Here is a 22,815-nt window from a genome sequence, read left to right as displayed (position 1 = left end):
CTGTAGTAATTCTAATAGATTCTGTAAGAATAATAATTATTTCTTCAAGTTTCATCATATATTTTAGATGTTATTCTACGTGTTCTTCTCGGAAAAATGACTAGGTACAGTTCTGTTATTAGCAGCGTTATTTACGTCTACTTTAGTAAAGATATGAATTTTTAATACAGAGAAATGGAAAATTAATTGATTCAGTTACAAGATAGTCGTTTGACAATGTAACTGAAACGAACATAAAATAAACTTATTTCGGTTTAATATCAAGTCATTTCACAACAAAATTTTTTTCAATTTTCCAGTAGTTCATCTCCACCATCCTAAGGCTCGCAGTACGTAAAAGGTGCTACAGTTCACATCCTCAAGATATGTTTGGTCATATATTAAACAAACAATGCAAGAAGATGCGTAATTGGGTCTGTTTTCTTTTTCTAAAACGAGCCTTTGTCTTTTACATCACAACTCTTTTTCCGGCGTCACCTCTATACATGATCAGGTGCTTTGTCCTCTATACATGATTCTGTACTACACGCAATATATTGTAAAAAGAACTAATAAAAAAAATGGGGGCGCAATGGCTCAGCGATAGAGCGTTCACCTCTGGTGCATGGGGTCCATGGTTCGATCCCAGCTCGAGCCAGGTGAGCTTTGTGATGGACAAACACCGTGTGCGTTGGTTTTCTCGGTGTTCTACCGTTTCCTCCCACTTTCCACCATTTCATTTATTTCTTATCACCGTCTCCTTTAGCCTAGCCAGCATTACCGTAGGACGTAAAACTTAAAAATTTCATTTCATTTCATTTATACTAACAATACTAAATACCACATATCGTCAATATAGCCAATACAATTTAAATAAAGATCTCATCATCACTGTTCAAAATGTAAACAGTATGCAACCATATCTATGTAAGCCACCAAGCCTATTACATGTGGTTCCAGCCTTCCTAATAATCGTAAATATCTGTGATTTTATTCTGTATGTAACCACACAAATAGCATTTTAATTTCGATTCTTTTACGGTAAAAATATTCTGGAAATTCAGAAGGAGCCTTCTTTGCGAATTTCTCAAAGCCTTCATTCTCACCGTCGTGAGTAATCCGATTGGATAAAGAAGCGTGATTATCTAAGCAAACTCATCACCAACAATACACCGAACACGTATTTCAGACTTTGACCGTTTCTGATTTTGAAAACACTCCTGCGTAAACTATAAGTCATTACTCGGCACCTTGCATATCACACTGACATTAACAACTTATATATAATAACATTTTAACATAATAAGTAAAAGCTTGCTGTGATTCTTATTGAAACGTTTATGTTGCGAGCGGAGCAAGCAAGAAAATTTTTATCAAGTCTATTTCTTTGCAAACTAACAACAATATTGATTTAATAGGACGCCAATACGTTTTCAGGGCGACGCGTCGTTTACTGACTTCCAATATTTTTTTCTTTCTTCTTGCTCGTTCGGCGACCCCTGCTATTAGCGCCCGGGGCAACCGCCCCGCTCGCTCCCCTCTAGCTACGCCGCTGATTACTATAACAGTCTTATGTGTTTCATTGGTTTTTCAGTATTTAGAAAATGTTATTTCAATAAAATGAAGAATTACATACATTTTAGATGCATGGCCGCTGAGGAAAGAAAAACAATCTCTCTATTAGGCTGCAACTATGATTCTATTCCTTGAATTTTGTCAGTTTTATCAGAATTTTCACTGGGTTTTGTCCTTTTGGATTTTGTCCTGCATTCGCAATAATCTGTTTAGTAATTCTAAGAAATTATGTAAGAAGAATAACTATTTCAAGTATCATTAAAAATTTGAGATGTTATTCTACTTTTTCGTCTGGGAAAAATTTCTGGGATATAGTTCCGTTATTGGCAGTGTTGTTCGCATCTACTTTAGTAAAGATGAATGTTATTTCTTTTTAATTCCTACAGGAAAATGGAAAATTGATTGACTCAGTTGAAAGAAAAGAAAAAAAAGAAAAGGTAGTTTGACATTGTAACTAAAAAACAAGAACGAACATGAAACGAAGTTTCTTCGGTCTAATATCAAGTCATTTCACAACAAAATTTTATTCGGTTTTTCAGTATTTCATCTCCAACGTGCTAAGGCTCATAGTACGTAAAATAGTGCTACGGTTCACATCCTCAAGACATGTTTGATGGCCATATATTAAACAAATAAAGCAAGAGTATGTATAAGGGGACCCTTAAGAAGGGTCTTAGGCTTCTACATTACAATTACTTTTCCGGCATCACCTTATCAGCTGATTTGTCTTCTATATGTGATTCTATACTATTTGCAACAATATCATATATACTTCTATTTTCATATTTATATTGTCAATATAAATAGCAGCAATTCAAAATATAAATGCCACGTACTTGAATGTTTTTGTAGAGTTTCAATCAAATCAAAAGGTCAGATAATCGGGGAGGGAAAGGGATTTATAAGATTTTGTTTCAGTTTTGTACATTTGAAGGTGATTGGCTACTGGGTTCACCGGTAGCCAATCAGGGTTCAGAACACCTGACGGCTTCGAAAATTGAAAGTTCTGAGACCGAGGCAGTAATCTGTATAAAATGCAATTCAAATTTTTAATCTGTCACTTTATACGTATCAACAGGAATAGTAAGCAGCACAGAATGGCAGAATTTGTTAGTTCGAAATACGGGGGGAAAATGTTCGCGTACAAAGGGTTCTTATACAGGATTAGTAGACGTGTTAAAGAGAAGACATATTGGAAATGTACACGTGAGTGCAAAGCGACAGTTGTTTTTGGTGACGATGTTTTATCAAAGAGTGGAGTACACTCTCATAAAACAGAAAGGAGCACAATGGAAGCAAGATGCTTAATAGACAGGATGAAGTGTAAAGTGTCCGAGAATCCTGTAGATGCAGTTCAAAAGTTTACAGGTAAGACTGTTTTTTTTTTTTTTTTTTTTTTTTTTTTTTTTAATGAGTAGTTATTTTATTGGTTACTTCTACCTTCTAGTTAAAAATTAACTACTTTTTTCTTTCGTTTTTTTAACGTCACGTTAAGAGACAACAAATAGTTGAGCTGGGTAAACTGGAGCCAGTTTCTTGGAGGTAGTTGCCTAGTATCTTGCTAGTCGTGTGATACAAGTTTCAAGTTAGCAATACAAATAATCTCAGTTTACAAAAAAGTTTACAAGTTTTGACTTCAAGCTTATTGCACTAGTCATGTGAAGAAACTTACTAGTCAGGTGAATGTATTTTGCAAGTAAATTTTAACGAAACCATTCATGTATTTTTTTTTTATTTCATTTGTTTCTTCAGAGAAGTGATTGCAAAGGAAGGGATACAGGAAACGGTTGCAGCCGCTTTGCCAACATTTGAGGGAATTCAACAACTGTCGACGCGCAGAAAGGCCTGAGTTTCTCACGACAAGAAATTGTATTAGGTTAGAGGGCAGGTGAAGACAGACATTAACAGGAGAAGAATTTCTCTTAATTGATGATGGTGTTGATTCTGATCGATTACTAGTAACTGATTAATTATTATTTCAATTTTAATTTACAATAACTTTCGTAAAGTATTTAATTTTAGCAGCGTTAAGTTTACAGACATTGATTAATATAATCTAGTTTGAATTTACTTAATAGGATCCTCAAAGTTTAGTTTTGGAACCAGATTTGTACTAATAAAATTAACTGTACTAATAAAATAAAATTACTAATAAATTCAAATAAGGGATTTCAATTGTATTATATTCTGGGATATATTTGACCAAGAAAGCAAGAATAACTTGAATAATGTGCGAAACAAGGTTGAAATTTTAAGTGCATGAGCTTTAAACAACTTTAACATTCAAGTATGTATCCTCAATTTTTAGCTAGAATCATGCATGCTGGTTATCACACTTCAAGCTTGCAGCATGTTTGAAAATTCAATATTAAATATGTATTTTGTTTAAATTTAATAAATTTATTAATATATTAGTTAGCTAATTCACTAATAATTATTAATATATTAGGGGAGCTAAATATTAATATTATATTCTGCAGGTCTTTGGGACAACTGGAAACTTACGGAAGCTTGCAACCACGAAGACAATTTGGATGGATGGTACCTTTAAAACAGCTCCCCGCTTATTTCAGCAGCTTTACACCATACATGGGACTTATTTCGGGCAGACTTTTCCGTTCCTATTTGGTTTATTGCCTACCAAGAAAGAGGAAGACTATATTAGGATGCGGCTTCTGCAAGTGGTCTCAACTTTAACCCTACTACAGTGATTATAGACTCCGAAAGAGCGGTTATCAATGCCGTTACTGGTGATTTTCCGGATGCAGCCATTCGTGGATGTTTCTTCCATTGCACCCAATGTTTGTGGAGAAAAGTTCTCTCATTGGGGTTGTCCACTTTTTATGAAGACAAAGAGATCAGGAAGTGGACACGACGTGCTGCTGCACTACCACTTGTGCCAATGGAGCAAGTGAGTGACATGTTCCTGCACCTTCAAGAAAATGCCCCAGAAGTACAAAACTCAGAAAAGTTTCATGACTATTTAGTCGAAACATGGCTGGATGATGCAGACGCCATCTTCACAAAGTAAGTACGATATAGTAGTTACCTTATTTTCAACGCTATTTTACTATCTGTTTTTCGTTTGAAATGTTTTTTGCAAATATATGCTGTTTTCGTTTGGGAAACGAAATCTACGTTAGCAATGATTAGTATTTCATATGTACTCATTCGGTCATTTTAGTCCTTTATATTTTTTCATTAGTTTCGTTTGGCATTATTGTATTGCCTATGTGTTCTACAATTGTGAGCTCAGACGTTTTTTGGATATGAAATGGTGCATAGTGTCTTTAATGGAGTGCGGTAAGCGTAATTATTATTCTCATTCCATAAAAAATCATTTCTGAGATCTGCATGTCAATACGAAATTTTAATCTGCTCAGAGATCTGAAATTAACTCCATACTAGTGTAATGATTACAAAACTAAATACTTATAAATTTACCGTGTTACTAACAACAAATAACAGACATTATTCTTAGTCAAACTTCCAATCGCTGTTGAATGCCTATTGTCAAGCTTTGATTTGTTTTATGTAATTAATGTTTCTCTCTTTTCCAGAGATATATGGAACCATTATGATAATGTTGTGGGAAGAACAACTAATGTTGTAGAGGGGTGGCACTCTAAATTAAATAGAAAACTGACAAGAGAACATTCGAATATTTTTACATTTGTACAGCTGTTGCAACAAGAACAAAGTGAGAAGGAAGCTTGTATGCTAATGTTGGAGGTAGGAAAAAAGCCGAAGGAACCAAAGCTGAAATATAGGCGAATTGAACAGAAAATAAAATAATTGAAAAGACGTCTGGAATCACATGTAATAGACTTGGTGGCTTACACAGATGCAGTTGCATACTGTTTGCATTTAGAACAGTGATGGTGAGATGTTTTAAATATATTGGCTATATTGACGATACGTAGTATTTACATTGACAATATAAGTATATGTAACATTGCATGTAGTGTAGAATTGTGTGAGAAGACAAATCATCTGTTAAGGTAATGCCGAAGAAGGAGCTGTGATGTAGAAGACAAAGGCTCTTTTTTTCAAAAGGGCCGCCTTATCCATCCTCTTGCATTGTTTGTTTAATGTATGGCCGAACATGTCTCGGTGATGTGAACTGTGGTATTTTTTAGAACTGCAAGCCTTAGCATGCTGGAAATAAACTACTGGAAACGCAAATGAAATTTTGTTTTGAAATGACTTGATATTAGATCGAAGTTTTTTTTTTTTTTTTTTTTTTTTTTTTTTTTTTTTTTTTTTTTTTTTTTAATGTTCGTTTCAGATACAATGTCTAACGGCTTTCTTGCAACTGACTCAATCAATTTTCCATGTATGATGAAACTTGTAGAGATAGTTGTTGTTCTTACAGAACCTTTTAAGATTACTAAAGAAATATTCGCTACAAAAATTCCTCCCTGCACAGAATTCCCCGTCTCGAAAGATTAGGCAGAACGGGATAAGATTATTAAAAATATTTTCTACAAAGTGCTGGAGGGCCTGTAGGCACAACGGGAATGAATCGTTTTATAAAAGTGTCCGTGAAAGGCACAGGAAAAGAGTGATTCGTGTGAGACCAGACATTGCAAACAAGTGGATGCTTCATCATGACAATGCCCCGTGTCACACGACCATTTCCATCAGTGCATTTTTGACCTCAAAACGCATTCCTCAACCCCCCTATTCACCTGATTTGAGACCTTGTGACTTTTTCCTTTTCCCGAAGTTGAAACATGTCTTAAAAGGACGTCATCTTGAAACTGGAGAACATTCAAGAGACTGTGACCGACCAGTTAAAAGCCATACCAGTTGAAGACTTCCAGGGAGTGAATTACATAATAATATTGATCTTTTTTCCTAAATGTATGTCATTAATATAGAACAGCCAGTTTTATGTACATACATCCACCCTTTTTCAGTGAGTGTCTCACTGTGACCTTTTCCTTTCATGTGACTGAAGTTTCAGGGAAAATGTTCAATTTCTTGCTTTGTGCAGGAATTTTTAGTAAACAAGTGAAATAATAATGAAACACGTTGTATTTGTGTGTATGTTATTCATTTTTCTGGATGCTTATGAAAAAAAGGTATTACTTATGCATCATCGTTGTCATGTTTTTTTAGTCTTGTTTTTCCATGAACTTGAGAAAGTCTGTGTGGGTAATTACAAATCAGAAAATTTCAAAAAAAGTGTTCTAAAAACCGAGAAAAGTCAGGGAGTTATTTCCGGCAAATTTCGTTGCCACTCTATTTTAAGAAGCTCAATTTACGGGAAGAGAATAGCAGACTTTTGAAGAAACCAAACAGGGAAAAAAATATCGGTCGGCAGTTATTTGTCGCTGCGAACCATGCATTTATTTCTCTTAATTTACAATTAAGCGGTGTGTTAATGCATTGCAGTAAACAGTTCTTTCGAATGATTGTAATGGTATTAACACTTCAGCTGTGGCGAAAGCAGATAATATCCTTCAGGTCGCAACGCACTCCATGAGGCGAATAACCGTCAGCTCCAACAGCACAGAGTCTCTGGATCGAAGCTGGACGATGTACGAGACCAAGGTCCCGAGGATCTAGGCGTCTGGCTTCTCAGCATCAGTATATTTCTTTCTTCCCCTATCATTTCCAGTAGTCTTTCATTTGACACCTTATGCACCCATCTATTTTGTAACATCTTTCTCTAATCCCACATTTTAAGACTTCGTTCTCCGTAGTATTCTTGACTCACATTGAATCAGCTATTTTTTTTCTTTCTTTCTTTCCTCGATGCGTCCTACTCGAAGCTGCTTTTTTTTTTTTTTTTTTTTTTTTGTTTTGTTTCAAATATCTTCTTTGCGTGAGCTATTCTTGATTTTGCATGCTGTTTGCACCTATTGTCGCTCGTCTAGGAAAGTTATTCTTTATAATGACATAATCTACACCAAGGAACACCTGCTTCGTGCCAAAACGGCTGCATCAGGAAGCAACAAGTTTGAGTATTTTCTAGGTTTGATTGCTCTTAATTGGAATAAGCAAAGCCATAGCAAGGTGTTGTAGATTGAATTGTTGAGTACATTAAACTTTGGAATGTAAAACACGCTGAATAGCGTAATTCCTGCACCTCAGCCACCAGATGATCTTGTATTTTAATCTTCATTTCTCTTTTTTTCTCTTGTAGAGCGTCTCATTACTTGTGTTTTGCACTTGTAGTTCATATTGAATTAGCTGCTGAGCACCTGCCGCATTCCGTTTAGATTTGGCTAACCGTTGGACATAAAACTAAAATGTTTCATTCTTAAAGACTTGCCTCTTAGTTTGTTCTCTCTTCTGCCAACGTCACGATATTGTTCGCGAATCTAAGCATACGTGTTTTGTGTTTTCTGTCTATTAGGAGTTATTAGGCTGTAAATATAGTATTTCCGTAAATTATGTAAATATAATCTTCCACAGAAAACAGAAAACAAGTTTGTCTCTACGAGCTATAAGAAGCCACCATCTAACTAACTCTATAGCCTATCGAACCCGGAGGTTCAATGCCGCATTTACAAAAGCTCTCCGTTGACTTCTATCCTTAGTCGACTGTATTCAATTTCTACTTTTTATTCCTATTTCTGCGAGATCCCTCTTAATATTGTCCTCCTATATGCGTCTAACTCTTCCTAATGGTCGTTTTTAAAATTCTATTTCCAGCTAAAAATTTTAAAGCATCCCTACTTGCTTCCATTCTGGCTGCATGGCCTGCTCACCTGAGCCTCCTAGATTTGATGACCCTAACAATCTTTGGTAAACGATATAAATTATGTAGTTCCTCGTTATAAAGTTGCTACCATTCTCCATTCTCTTTCCTTTTGGGTCCGAATATTCGTCTCAGAATCTTGTTCTCAAATACTTTTATTCTTCGTTCTTTCCTCAGAGTAAGCCACCATCTAGCTATTAAAAAAGTAAATAAATAAAAATAAAATAAACGAAGCTTGTAATATATGGATGAATTCCTTCAATGGAGCATACAGGCTTATAGCTTCGGGAATGATGATTTTAAAAAATGAAATCAACCACATTTTGAGCCATAGGACAGCGTCGTAATGCACTATGACCGATCGCAAGCCTCTAAATCGCGATTTTTGAATTCCGCTCAGGATAATGGGTTTTATGTGTTTCGTTTTAATTTAATTTCACTATCATTCATTTTTCATCGTTTCCTGTAGTCCACAAGGCACAACCGTGGAATGCAAAGCTCAAAATAAATAATTAGATAAAGACAATAGATATAAGACAAATATGTTATAACAGCATTTCTCAAATTTTGGTCTATGAGGTCATAATAAAACTAAAAGTAAATGGTAAATTTGGTTTCAAAGGGAACAAGAGTGCGGTGATCCATAAAACATTCGGGCTAATAAAAGGAGTCCGCAGTTGAGAAAAGTTCATAAATTGCATTGGGGAAATGAAACGTTGTAGCACTTAAAAGTCGACAAAAATTTACACTATCTGACAAAACCTGATTGAAATTTCAAACAGGATAGAAATGGGCGATTCCCGTGTTCGCGTGGATTCCAGACTTACTAAAGAAAATCGTGTTTCGAACATCCAAATTAACATTAAGAAAACTTTAACGTTATTATATCGTTAATTAGATAAATTACCATGACCTTTATGAACAATGTGAATGTAACAAAAGGTATATTATAGCCATGGAACTTAACGTAGGAACTAGTATTAAAGAGCACATTAGAGGTTCTAAGGCAGAAAATTTATCCATATCTGGTTTAATCAAATATTATTTCAGCAAAACCATGTAAAGATATTTACATTTGGTATAAGTTAGCGTGTCAGATTAAATCCCTTTTTATATGCCTTAAAGCTCCAGATCTTAACACAAACGAAGGAAATTTAAATAGATTGGGAATCATTATAAATAGCGTTGTTAACAAAAATAAATATTTCTAGTTGGTGTTTCCAGTCTGTTTTTGGCCGCGGTGGCTGTGGTAGATCGTTCACCTCTGGTGCATGGCTTCCTTGGTTCGATCCCAGTACGCACCAAGTGAACTTTGTGGTGGACAAACACCGTGTGCGTGGTTTTCCTTGGGGTTCTTTTGTTTCCTCACACTTTCTTCATTTCACCGTTTGATTCATTTCTCAACATCACCGTCTGCTTTAGCGTAGTCGACATATCCGTTGGACGTAAAACTTAAAGATGTCATTTCATTTCATTTCCAGTCTTATGTTTTAGCACTAACAGAGGTAATATAGTATTTCGGTATGTTCTGTACTATTAGCTTCTGATGTTTGATGATATTGATAAAGACATGGTAATTTAAGACTACGGAAAGGTGAAGGAAAGATAAAATCTGTTGGTGTTTAATGTTTAGAGAGATTTATTACAATAAGGTAGGGGAATTTCCTTTAGCGCAAGTAGCCCAAATTATATAAGCTGCAACTGCAACGATGAACACAAACTAAGTTTGTAAATATTAATTATAAAAGAAATATTTCCGTAAGGGGAAAGCGGATGACAGATTTTCGATCCATGGGAAGTCAAAGAATCAAATAACTTAGAAATAAATATATCCTACCTCGTATCTGGAAAAAGCAACAACTTTTCCAGAGCATTTCGTTGCTCTCTGTCAAGTTTCTTAATTATAAATTTGCTGCTAAACTTGTAAATCTTTATTTCTGCGGATTCTTTTTAAAAGAAAAAGGTAAATTTTATCCGCGCTTCAAAAATTGTGGTAAGCAGAGCTTCTTGAAAAAAAGTTTCAAGTTGGAGATATGGATGTTGGACATAAAATATTTAGAGCGCTGTTCTTCCTGTTGGACCATAAATGAGTGCTGTGTTTAATAACACGAATAATCATAATAATCTGTCTTTCTGGGTAAGCTAATTTTTATTTTTGTTATGTAATGATCTATAAAATACAAAAATAAACAAGTATTTTAGGAATGATCCCAGAAATGGATCAAAAGATTGCGATCTTGGCCAATAATTAGTTTTTTTTTATCATCTTCTTGTTCACCTCAACCATAGGTCGGTGGGGAACTTGGAAATTGTAAAACTTTTCTCTCCCTTGGGAGAACTGCTTTATACTTCGATTGTTTTTGGATCAGGGGCTCCTAAATCGAATTTCGTATTTTTTTACGGAATAAGCACATCATATTGAATTAAGTGATAGTTTGGGTTTGGCTACACTGTATATAGTTCTCCGGAATTCTTGCCTGAAATTTATTGGATCTTTTGATCCAAAAAAAGCACTCGAAGTTGACATTAACTCTTCTTTTCAGATTCCATCTTTCAGCCTTCGAAAAATGTGAGCAAGAAGTTAGTTCTTATGCGTCCGATTGTATGAAGCAGTATATATCAGTGGCATTTCTGAACACTTAGTAATTTAAAAATTTGTACATGTATTTTGGAGTTTACCAATGAAATATTTAACTAGGTTATATTATAAAAGTGATAAGTGTCTTATTCCTAGTCAAAGATGTTGACTTTTTTTTTTTTTTAATTTTTACAGAAACAGCAAGTACTGAAGAATTCGAAGTTTTGCTAGTAGATAAGTTTTGGCAACGAGAAATAAAAGATGGGAAAGATGTGACGAAGCTATTTATAGACATTGTTAAAAGAGACAAGTTTCAAGAATTACTGACTAATAAAGCTGTGCAGAGAGTGAAGGTATGGGAAATTATTGCACAGGAATTGGCAAAGGAAGGTTACCCTGTGCCAAGTTCAAGCAAAAGGGAAGCTGCCGCGAAATGCCATCAAAAGTGGAGAAACCTTGAATACACGTATTTAAAGTATAAACAGAAAGGATCATTTGGCGATAAACGAAGAAAACCACCAAGATACTACGAAGAAATGGATGAAATTTTATCAGTGAAACGAAAAGCGAACTCATCATCGACAGTGTTAGATAAGGGGGACGAATCTGAATCATCTCAAGGTGCATCGTCTAGTGCAGTTCCTAATAGTAACTCACAGTCTCGTTCTAACAGTGAACTTGGTGCTCTAATAGAATTCCTGCAAAAAGAGAGTGAAAAAACGGATATGTTTGAAAATAGATTGCTCAGTTTATTAGAAGTGCAGAACAAACAGCGAGCAGATTTATTGACAGTATTAAAATCGTGTATAGAATCAACGAGCAACAAAAGAAAACGTGAGAGCGATGACAGTAGTAGTGAATGAGTGATGAAGTTCATTTGCTTATTACTGTATGTGTATATAAAGGAGTGCGTGTAGGAATGTACTGTGTGAATGGAGCCACAATTTTATTTATTTATATCCAAATACAAAATTTGGGTCAAAGATAATTATTTATTTATTTTCAACTTGTAGGAGAGTATACCGTTTATTTTTCGTTTGTATACGTATACAGAGTGTTCCTCGATGTAATAGAACATCTTCAAACAAGACATTTCATAATTTTCTGTTATGCGAAATGTGTACAAAAGTCCTAGTTCCAAAGGTAAATTTTGATATTATAAGTCTGTTCTGTTATTCGAGGCGAAACTTAATTCTCAACTGGTTTGTTTTGACTTAAAAAAAAAAAATCCTGGGCCGAGATGGCAGCTTGGGCGTCATTTCTCATGTGCACTTTTCAGCAAAATATTAAAATTTTTAATATTAATACGATTCGAGGTATTTTGTGTTATTTGAAACATTGATTTACTGATTAATATTATATTCTCCATTTGGAAATGTCTGCCTTCTGAAGTCAGAGTCTGCCTTCTGAATTTCTTTATGAAAAATAAAATGCAGTAGGATGTCGATAATCTGAACGTCAAAAATCCGAACGTGGTCCCTGGAAGCTTTTTACATTTTGTCAGCGCTAGCGATAAACAAATAATAGGGTTGTCCATTAACGTTGTGGGAAGTCAGTGTTTTTACAAAAGTTCATTCATATGCAATTGTTAATTATATATACTTTTATTTTTATGTTCCCTTAGGCCTGTACAAGTTGTTTTAAGTGTGAGTTACAAGAACAGTATAATTTAGTGTACGAGCAGGCTCTTCAGAATCATTAAATGTAAGTAGCTTTACATACGGTATTGTAATTAGTGTATGTATTGTATAACCACTGTATCGATAAAAGAGCACTAACAGGCTTAAGTACAGTATTTAAGCCTAAATGGCATTTTCTTGGCCATTTTCGAAAATCCCAACAATTTGAAAATCCGAACCACTTATAGTCCCAATTAGTTGGATTTTCGACTTCCTACTGTATATATATATATATATATATATATATATATATATATATATATATATATATATATATAGAGAGAGAGAGAGAGAGAGAGAGAGAGAGAGAGAGAGAGAAAATTCAAGGATGCTAATCCCAAAAATTTTGATTTTTTTTTCTTGATCAATACCATACAGTACTATATTCCCTAAAATGGAGAGATGCGACAGTTGTGTCGTTCACTCGTCCAGTTAACATGGAATGGGTCATCAAAGAGAATCGTATCGATGTGATCGCGTTGCATAAGTGCAACAAGTCGCCAGTAGAGATTTTCAGTCTTCTAAAACCTTTGCAAATTATGCAAATATTTGTGTAACAGGCATCAAAAGGTTCAACAAGACCTCCTCGGTCGATAACAAGAGCAAGAAATGGAAGCCCGCGCACTTTAAGGACATCAGCAGCTGCGAAAGCAATAGCTGCGCGAATTCTTCGAAAACAGAAAATCATGACACGGAAGATGGATATACCGAAGAGAACGATGTCCCACATCATCAAACAGGACCTTAAAGTTGGGGCTTACAGAAGAACTACAGCTGTTGACACCAGCTTTAAAGTTACGAGCCGTAAGAGCCAAGAAGTTACTCCAGCGGTACGCGAACGGGAAACAGGCCAATCCTGTTCACCGTGAAAGAAATATTCATCGCACAAGAAAACTTGAACCGGCAAAATTACAGAATTTATGCCCACAATTCTCGGGAAACTGCCGAACAAATTCCTAGGGTCCAAAGAGGCTACCAGCCAGCTCCCGTATGGTTTGGTGGGGCGTGTCTTACGACGGTGTCACCCAGCTGCACTTGCGGACAGGGAGTCAAGACCAATGCAGCAAATTACCAGAACGATGAATTGGAGAAGGTAGTGAAACCATTCAATTATATTCTTTTTTTCTGTTTCAGAATAGAGATTCCAGCAATACTCTGCACCGGCACATAAAGCCAAGATGAATCAGCACTGGTTAGCCAATATTCCCAATATCATAGCCACTGAGGATTGACCTTCTGGAAGCCTGTGTCTCAACCCGTTGGACTACCGCCTGTGGGACTACTTAGAGAAGACCTGCAAGAAATCTCACCGCAATATTGAGTCGCTTAAGGCCTATTTAGTAAAAGCAGCCGCTTCCATACCCCCAAGATGTGCTTGCAGCCAAGGTCGAGTGGCCTCAACGATTGAAGATGTGTGTGAAGGCTAATGGAGGACATTTTGAATAGACTAGTGTTTTTTACGTTCCTTTGGTACTAAAGTACACGTAGCTATAAATGATTTAGTGTGTTACAAAATTTGGTTTCGATTCGCCTATTTGAATAAAGGACAGAACTTACGACTATGTGTATGCAGCTGTGATTAACAGTGAGAGTTCTGAAAAAAAATATTATTTATAATCCTAATGACCTCTCGATTACAGTTACAATAAGTTTGTCGATTTGTAAATTCTTCGTTAACTGTGACTGGTATTGACAACTTCCCCACCTCAACATTTGTATGATCATTTTCGAAATTTTGTCCACAAGTTGAAAGAAACTTTCTAGAGCCTTCGCTGTCTTTCATCTTCTTTTAAGTTTTGTATCTTTCTTTTCTGATAAAATGCTCACGTTTTTTTCTTGATCGTTGACCATTATTGTTACATGAAATACAAAGTACTACTCAAAAGTGAAACATACATCATTACGAATTATTATTATTATTATTATTAAAAAAAAGATAGAAACTAAAATGTTGACGAATGATAACTGGACTAATAGACATTAACAAAGTGAGATTTAAGCAGTGGCAGCGATTGTGAGCCACTGATATTAGGAATTTTAATTAAAATTCTCCTAAGAAATGATAAATTCATTTGTGCCGCCCGTCTTTTTTGCCTTTTTTTTTTTAAGTATTCGCCCCCACTCTCTCCCTGGATCGATGGACACAACAGCCTAGTGGCTTGAACTTGGATAATGTGCATTTCACTTACGCTGACCTTTCTCAACCCTTAACCAGGGGTAAAAGTAAGGGAGAACGCAGGGTGTGCCATCTCCTGCCTTAAAAAAATATCCTAATTGGGGTACATTGCAAGAGGTTTTGTATCTTAAACAACCAACTCCCTCCTATACTCCTGTTAGAAGAGTTATTCAACATTAATTAAACTTGGAAATTCTAGGCGTGAATAAAAGATACAAGCCTCAAATGTGTGATAGATTTTAATGCTTTCAGTTTAGTTGTGGTGTTTGTGAATCGGTTTATGCGTAGAGACATTTTTGGCAGTTGACAGAGTTCTTAAGCACATACCTGAGTTTCTTGTTGAAGATATTGTCACACGACAGTCACTCGAGGTCCAATCTCAGCACAAGTCCTTAATTTGGTCGGGATCCAGAGAGAAGTATGTTATTTGACAAAACAGTATCTTTTCCAAACTTTATCTGATGTAGACTATGATGTTCGGAGTCTGAAGACAAAATATGTTTCCAATTTTCCAGTTACATCGAGACAGTCAACGATATAATGTCTGGTCACACTTCCCTATCCCGGAAATATCGTGAAGTTATATAGTATTTCTTTTGCTGAGGTAGTTACCCAGAGTGACGTAGAACCACGCCATGACCCAGAAAATCGGGTTCATGCACAAGTCGGAATTTGGTTTAGACGAAGAAATCTGTCAACGCAAGATTTACATAATGAGGAAGTTCATTATGAGAGTCAAACTGTCTTCAGCATACAAAACGAATTCGCAGGTAAATTACATAACAATTCTTAACATTTTATAATAGATTTTTGGTCTGAAATTATGTAAAGGAATCTTTTCTTTGTTTTGTTCATCATCATTAAAATTAAAGTTAAATTTGAAACAAAAGTACAACGGAAATAAAAAGTTTATAACTGGCCGGTTACAATGTGTACGGCGTCCCCCCATTTCCTAAAAAAATACAAAGACAGGTAGGGGGACGGCGTGACGTCATGCCGCTACCCACCGTCCCCCTACCTTTTCAGATTCACTTTTACCCCTGACCTTAACTGTGGTCATTGAACCGATGGACTCTTGAAGACATTTCTTTCTATTGTGATAGTGCCACCTAATCCATAAACAACCGCAGTTGACTTTCTTTTTTGTTGAACCTTTCCATTTCAAAGACATATTTGACGATGATATTCTCTAATAAGGAAGTGAAGACTCTGTTCATATCTATTTGTATTTTGTGAATGTGGTGGGATTGTGGAAGGAATACCACTGTATTTTGTCGTACTGTCGTGGTGTTTTATATAACTGAATTTTTCTAAATTTTATATCATATTTGTAATTTTTTTAAAAATATCTTTCGTTAATATCCCTGCGCCGCGGGAAATTTTCATCAAACTAGCATCACTTGTAAGTGTGACATTGGCGCCAATTGATGGGAAGGTTCTAGAACACAGATCCTCCCCCATATAGGTTAGTAGCTATAGCGCGTTTCACTCTTAGATTGCAGTACAGAGTAAATGGAGCGCGCTATTGCCACATTTCTTCCGCCGTATGTTTTCTTCTGAAGAAAGAACAAGAAAGACTGAAAGAGTGCCTGACTGTAAATAAAGCCTTTCTCAAATTCATATATTTTCATCGCTTTTGCCATTCCATTTGCGCAAATTCATTTGGAACGTCGAATTGGAGGGTACGAAACAGTCTAATAATTGTGTGTTAAGTAAGGGGTTTCCTTTTATGATGGTATATAAATCGTTGCAATAAAATTTTAATGGGAGCAATACGAAATCGAGAGAATATATGAAACGAATAGAAAACATATGATTGAAATAAATGGCAGGCTAAACTGTTTCACACAGAAATTTCCTGTACCGATTGTGCGGCAAGCTAAGAAATAGCAATGGGTAAGATACTGCTACTGAACTTGGATAAAAGAGTGTTGGAGTAGGGGTGATCGTAATATGTGAGGAGAAAATATGACGTACGAAAACGCTCACATGTCTGTGTACGCAAAATATCTGCAAAACTAATTTCGTTTGTCAAACAAAATTTACATTGTAAAGTGTACTGTGAAGGCGGCTGCTCCCCACTTCCGATGGTTTAGATCTGATTTTCCCCACTGAACAACAGTATGATATTTAACAAATACCAGGAGGTCTAAATGGGACATCGCACTATAATAGAAATTATAAATGCATTTGTGAATATTAACGAAATATTTGCAAATTTAAAATTTAAAAAAGAAGAAAAGAACGCATACTAAATAGCTTTTAATCACTTCCGCTGCTTCCGCTTAAAGGTGAAATTCCTTCCATGTAATCAGTCTGTAGTTGAAAACCCGAAGAACATGTATGGAATAAACCCGAAATGTAAACGTGAAATAAAAGCAAGGATTGGAATAGCGAAAGAAGTCTTTAGGAGGAAAGAAAGTCTGTTTTGTGCGACCTTGAATAAAGAGTTGAGAAAAAGACTCATAAAATGTTTTGTGTGAAGTAATGTATTGTAAGGGTCAGAAACATGGTCATTATTCAAAAAATGGTTTAAAACGACTGGAAGCTTTCGGAATGTGAGTGTGGAGAAGAATGGAGAGAATTAGCTGGGTCGAAAGAAAAACGAATGAGAGTATTAGAAATGGTGGAAAGAACAATTTTAGGTATAATTAAGAAAAGGAGGAGAAACTGATTGGGACATTGTTTAAGAATAACTATGGTGACAGGTAAAAGAGGGAGGGGACAAAGTAAACTACAACTACTGGACGATATCAAAATAGAAGAATCACATGTGAAGACGAAGAGGTTAACTTAAGACCGTGGATCATGGATGCTTCTCAGTGGCAGCAAGTGACCTGCCAAAAATGGCAGAACACCTATGATGATGATTATTATTATTATTATTATTATGACAAAATGTAATGGTGAATAGACACTGAACCTCCCTAGCTTGTATACTCACTTCTGACACCTCAGACACACAATGTCAGTCTGGAAACAGAAGAAGAATGAAAAGAAACCCTATTATATCTGTTCTAAATAAACGCACAAGTTGTGACTTTAAATCACGTATAGTGACAGCCAACAAGGTACAGATCGTTGGACGAGAAAACGAAACTAAACAGAATTATGAAACCCTCCGAAAATTCATTTTGTTTCTTTCATGCTTCCTAAAGAAACATCGGGGAAAATAACAACGAGCCTTTTCATTCTGTTTTGTGAGCTCATGAATGTATTTGTTAGTATTTTTCTCATCGTCATCTGCGTATTCAAAGCAGGGGGGCGCCACAAACTGAGATTACGAACTATGCCGAACACGTGTGACGTCATGTGGTAAGCACAGCCATGCCAGTTTGCGGGAAATTTCCCGTAAAATGTGAAATTCTGAGCACTGGCGGGAATGCGGGAATTTTTCTTTAAAATAGGCTGGAAACGGGAAATGGAGACATTCTCAATTTTTTTAAATACGCTGTAGACAAACAAATATTCCATCATATATTGTATCAAATATTTCATCAAAGTGGAATTTGAACATTTATGATACCAAGTTGTATGCAACTTTTGGTTGGTTACAACATTTGACACAACTGCTCTAAATTAGAACTTGTTCTATTTCTATCCAACATTATATCAAATAAAACAAACGAAAATCGCTATGCGGTGGCACTAAAATTGAGTATGTGGACACGGAAAGCAATTGGCATTATTTTGATGCATACTAGCAGTAATCTGTTTTGTATAACTATAAAATTAAAGAATATTAGTGCTAAGTACTACAGGCGACTTCCCAAAATTGGCGTAGATTGAGAATATTCCGTGATTTTTTTTTAAAGAAAAGCAAACATTTTTTTCACTTTTCTTGATTTAAAAGATTTCTTAAGACGTTCTGGCATGTTATTACTTTGGCGCATGCTCAGATTATTGCGTACAGATTGACAATATGCCTGTATATGATGTGTATGGAACGATCATGTGCTATCTTATTATATGTAGTTATTTCTTCACGAAATTAATTTAATGCCTTAAAAATTGTTTCTCAGGGTAGGAGTTGCATTCATGAGTGCAGATTCACTTTACGAGGACTTTCTTTAAGGGTCTTCACTTCAGCGAAATTCAACTACCGCTAATTTTAGTTTTTCTATAATATCTTCAAAACTAGTAAAAATATTCGAAAAGCAGAAATGTTTATTGTTTTAAATCATTTATTTATGTTTAAATTATGATCATTTTCATTGATTGATATCGTTTAGATAATTGGTGACAGACGACAGGGACAGATATCTGCACCTTAAATTAAACTGCAATTCCTAAAAGAAGAAAGAAGACAAGTGATATACACACTGAAAAGTGATACACATAACATTCCCTTCCAAACCATAAAGAACGACATAGTGTTCGTTACAAAAAGGTGTACACAGTATTAAAAAAAAAAAAAAAAAAAATTACCTTATCATGCATAACTATAAATAATACCTTTTTATACTACGAGAATGAATTCCATTGTACATCATAGTCTGTTTAAAGCGGTATTTTTTAAAATTGTTAACTACTAGATGTAAACTATATCTATTTAGGTTAGCGGGAAATTTTGTGGCTTTGGACGGGAATTTTGCTGCAAGAAAATACTCGCGTCTGCTTACCCGGTGACGTCACACATCCAACGATTGGGCTGGCGCAACCTGTAGTGTATATACGAACCTTGATTCAAAGTAAATAAGGAAGTGGAATTACAAACGAAACATACATTTATAGTGTCCAAATTGTCAGCATTCGAAACAACATTAGGGACCACGTGCGAACTGTAAGTGAATCAATTACAAAAACAAATAACTTTTTATCACCAGGAGTGAGAAGTTTTATTATTAACAGATATTGGTCTGCTTTTTCCCCTTCCATAGATATTGATCTCCTGAAGAAACAGTTAGTTTTGTTTGAGTACCAACTGCATTTTTGTGATTAATGTTATTGCTAACTGAATTACTATCCTGATTCAAGTGTTTACTGATTCAAGTGTTTACAAATATATAATAAAATTTGGGACACTGCCCATATTCCATCTCAATGGAAAAAAGTTCTTCCAAACAACATATTGGCAAAGCGGACAACTATAGACGAATAGCGTTACTTCCTTGCTCTCTCAAGATATTTGAAGACTTACTTTTATCCAGATTACAGTTGTTTTTGGAACATAATCAAATTTTTCCTCCTACTATCACCGGCTTTCGAAAAGCCACCTCAACATACGACGCACTTGGGCCTCTTATTCTTGACATTTATCAGGCTTATCTTGAAAGACAATTTGTTATTGCAGTTAGCGTTGACTTGAGAAAAGCATATGACTCAATTATCTTAGATCTTCTCATTCAAAAGCTATATCTGTTACAGATACCTTCCAAATTTATTAGAATCATTCATAACTTACTTATCAACAGAAAGATTTTTATCAAACTTAACAAACATTACAATAAACCTAGAACTACATCGGTTGGCTTACTCTAGGGTAGTAAGTTAAGTCCTACTCTATTCAATCTCTATATATTGGACCTCATAACAGAACTTAACCATGAAGTAAAACTGTATTTGTATGCTGATGACATTATATTCATACTGACTACGGATGATTTTCACCGAGGGACAATTCTTATTGAACAAATCTTACAGAAACTATTACGTTGGTCTATAAACAATGGTATCGACAGCAACTGGGAGAAAACTGTATATTCCGTCTTCACGCGAAGACGTTGTTATACACGCCCTACCATTCATATCGAAAATCGTACGTTACGCTATGTTTGACACTTCAAATACCTTGGGCTTTATTTGGACACAAAAATGACTTGGAAACCTCACTTAGCTCTGTTATCAACCGCATTGGATTCATACAACATTATTCTCAAAAGCTTAAGTGCAAAACGTTGGGGACTCAATCCAACTTGTCTATACAAAATTATTACACATTGTATGATGGCAAAAACTCTTTATGGAAGCATATTTTATGAGGAGAAGATGAACTATTTTTACCAGCGAATAAACAAACTTTTATATGATGCACTTAAGATCATCCTTTCTCAGCCTACCTTCTGCCCGAAAAATGCTCTCTTTGAGGAAACTGGTATGATTCCTATTGACTTACAAATTTCCAAATTAGCAGAAACTTTTCTTTTGTCACGAATGGCGAAAAGGAATAATCCTCTTATAGCACAGCTTCATCAGATTAAACATATTGGAAAATAGACATCAGAAGGTGCCGTATAGAAATAAATCACCATGGATAGTCAAAGCGTTTTTTAAAGTTCACATGTATGAAGGAATGATCCTACAATCTCCATCACTGCCGTGCTACATATTTCACTATACAACGAGTTTGGTACAAATAAAGACAATTCTTCCCCACTACGTCTCTTCTTCGACTTCAGGACATTTACCAAATATCAATAATTACATTTGGCACTCTTGTGTGGATCAGCTATCTTCAAATTGTACACTTGTTTTTACAGATGCATCTAAATACATTCATCAAAATGTCGGTGCAGCAGTTGTTGTTCCTACTCTTCATATTATCAAAAAATTCAAACTTCCTCAATATTTTACCATTTTTGAAGATGAGACTTTTGCCATTCGGCAAGCTATTTTATTAATAAAAAAGTTACAACTTTCTGATGCCTGTATCTGCTCTGATGCTCTCAGTGTTCTTAACGCTTTAAGACACACCCATTGGAATGTGAAAACAACTTGGCTTCTTTTAAATATAAAATTTTTATACTATCAACTTCAAGAACAAGGATATATTATACATTTTTTACACACGAAATCACATTCTAATATAAAATTCCATGATGATACAGACCTAGCTGCAAAGTTTGCATGTAATGATGGTCAATCAGCTTTTATTAAAGTTAGTCACTTAAACTTTATTCCTATCATCAAACGAAATCAAGTCCAGATGTTACATGCTTGGAAATCTGAAAATAGGCTTGGACCAGGGCGACATTATTGGCAAATCATGTCTATCTCTCAGCCCAAACCATGGCTTACTATACATAATTGGTCTAGATACAGAGTAATTCTATTATATCGCCTTCCTTTTGACACCGCCTTAACGCCTTATAAATTATATCAAATACATAAATTGACTACACCTTTATGTTGGTGTCAGCGTGATATTGGATCTTTGAATCATTTAATTTTTGTTTGTGAACAATTTACTAAGGGCAGATCTTATATGATCAATAAACTTCACAGAGCACTTGGTTATGGACCTTTTTCTGTTGAACAAATTTTAGCTACGACCTCTTGGACTCTCATCCAATTATTGATTGAATTTTTACAGATAAATGGTATCCCGCTCTAAAACTACTAAACCTGATGCAAATATATTCTTCATTTTTATATGGGTAACTTAAAAATATGAAAAAAAAAATTAAATAAATAATAAAAAAAGGAATAACTTCAAGGCATTTGATAATGTATCTGGCGAAAGTTCTACTATCGACTTCACCTGTGATTTTTTTTTCAATTTGACTTTTAAAGCTTATCAAAATACAAAAGGCAAGAACAGTAGTGAATAATAATAATAATAGTGGTAGTAGTGGTGGTGATAATGATAATAATAAACTGGCTCAATCCTCAGTGGAAACATGATATTGCTTGACAATCTTCATGATATATATGTCCTGTTATACATCACTCTCATCACCAGAGAACTGTCCGAAATCCATTTGAAATTTTTCATCTTCCCACTAGGATAATTTTCAAGATCATTACTAACATAGTTATCTAAGTTCAACTATTCTCTTGAGGTCTGGTCTTCAGTGCACGCAACATGTATCTTCTTCAAGGTTTTTACTGGACGCAACGAGTTAAAAATGTACATTAAGCAATGACTTTAGTAGAGATTTATCATTTTAAAATTTTTTCAGCAATTCCAGGGCCATAGCGGACTTAACTACTACGGTGCTGCATCTCCTCCTATGTATAACTTCTATATGAGGTTACAAGAACAAGAACAAGAGTTTAGACAGATTGAAGTTTAGTTAATTGATGAGTAGTAAATGGAACTTGAAGGAAGTTAGATGTAGAGAGGAATTAGATAAAAGAAAATTAGCAGAAATGAGAAATGATTGATAGAAGTGAA

At 35.1% G+C, this 22,815-nt stretch overlaps 1 protein-coding gene across 4 annotated transcripts in view; it reads left to right on the top strand.

Annotated features, from left to right (window-relative positions):
* The window catches only part of LOC145690759 (uncharacterized), a 75,597-nt gene that overhangs the window by 30,242 nt on the left and 22,540 nt on the right, over positions 1-22,815 (top strand). Inside the window, exons 1-5 of one of the 4 annotated variants that reach the window (XR_014132272.1) lie at positions 1,969-2,922; positions 3,307-3,430; positions 4,035-4,581; positions 5,115-5,435; positions 11,040-11,176. The exons of 1 other annotated variant lie outside the window; for it this stretch is intronic. Coding sequence is in view for 1 of the 3 variants with exons in the window: in XM_081765980.1 (XP_081622106.1) it covers positions 11,040-11,707 (668 nt within the window). In the remaining 2 variants the exon portion in view is untranslated. Of the gene's footprint in view, positions 1-1,968; positions 2,923-2,949; positions 3,513-4,034; positions 4,582-5,114; positions 5,436-11,039; positions 12,156-22,815 lie in introns of those variants that run through there. 2 more of the 4 variants (XR_014132271.1, XM_081765980.1) reach the window with 2 other exon arrangements.

The sequence above is a fragment of the Thermobia domestica genome, chromosome 7 (assembly GCF_964235325.1).
Source record: "Thermobia domestica chromosome 7, izTheDome1.hap1.1, whole genome shotgun sequence".
NCBI classification, from domain to species: Eukaryota; Metazoa; Arthropoda; class Insecta; order Zygentoma; family Lepismatidae; genus Thermobia; species Thermobia domestica.
The sequence above is the reverse complement of the archived record's forward strand: the minus strand, read 5'-3'. Positions and strand labels throughout refer to the sequence as shown.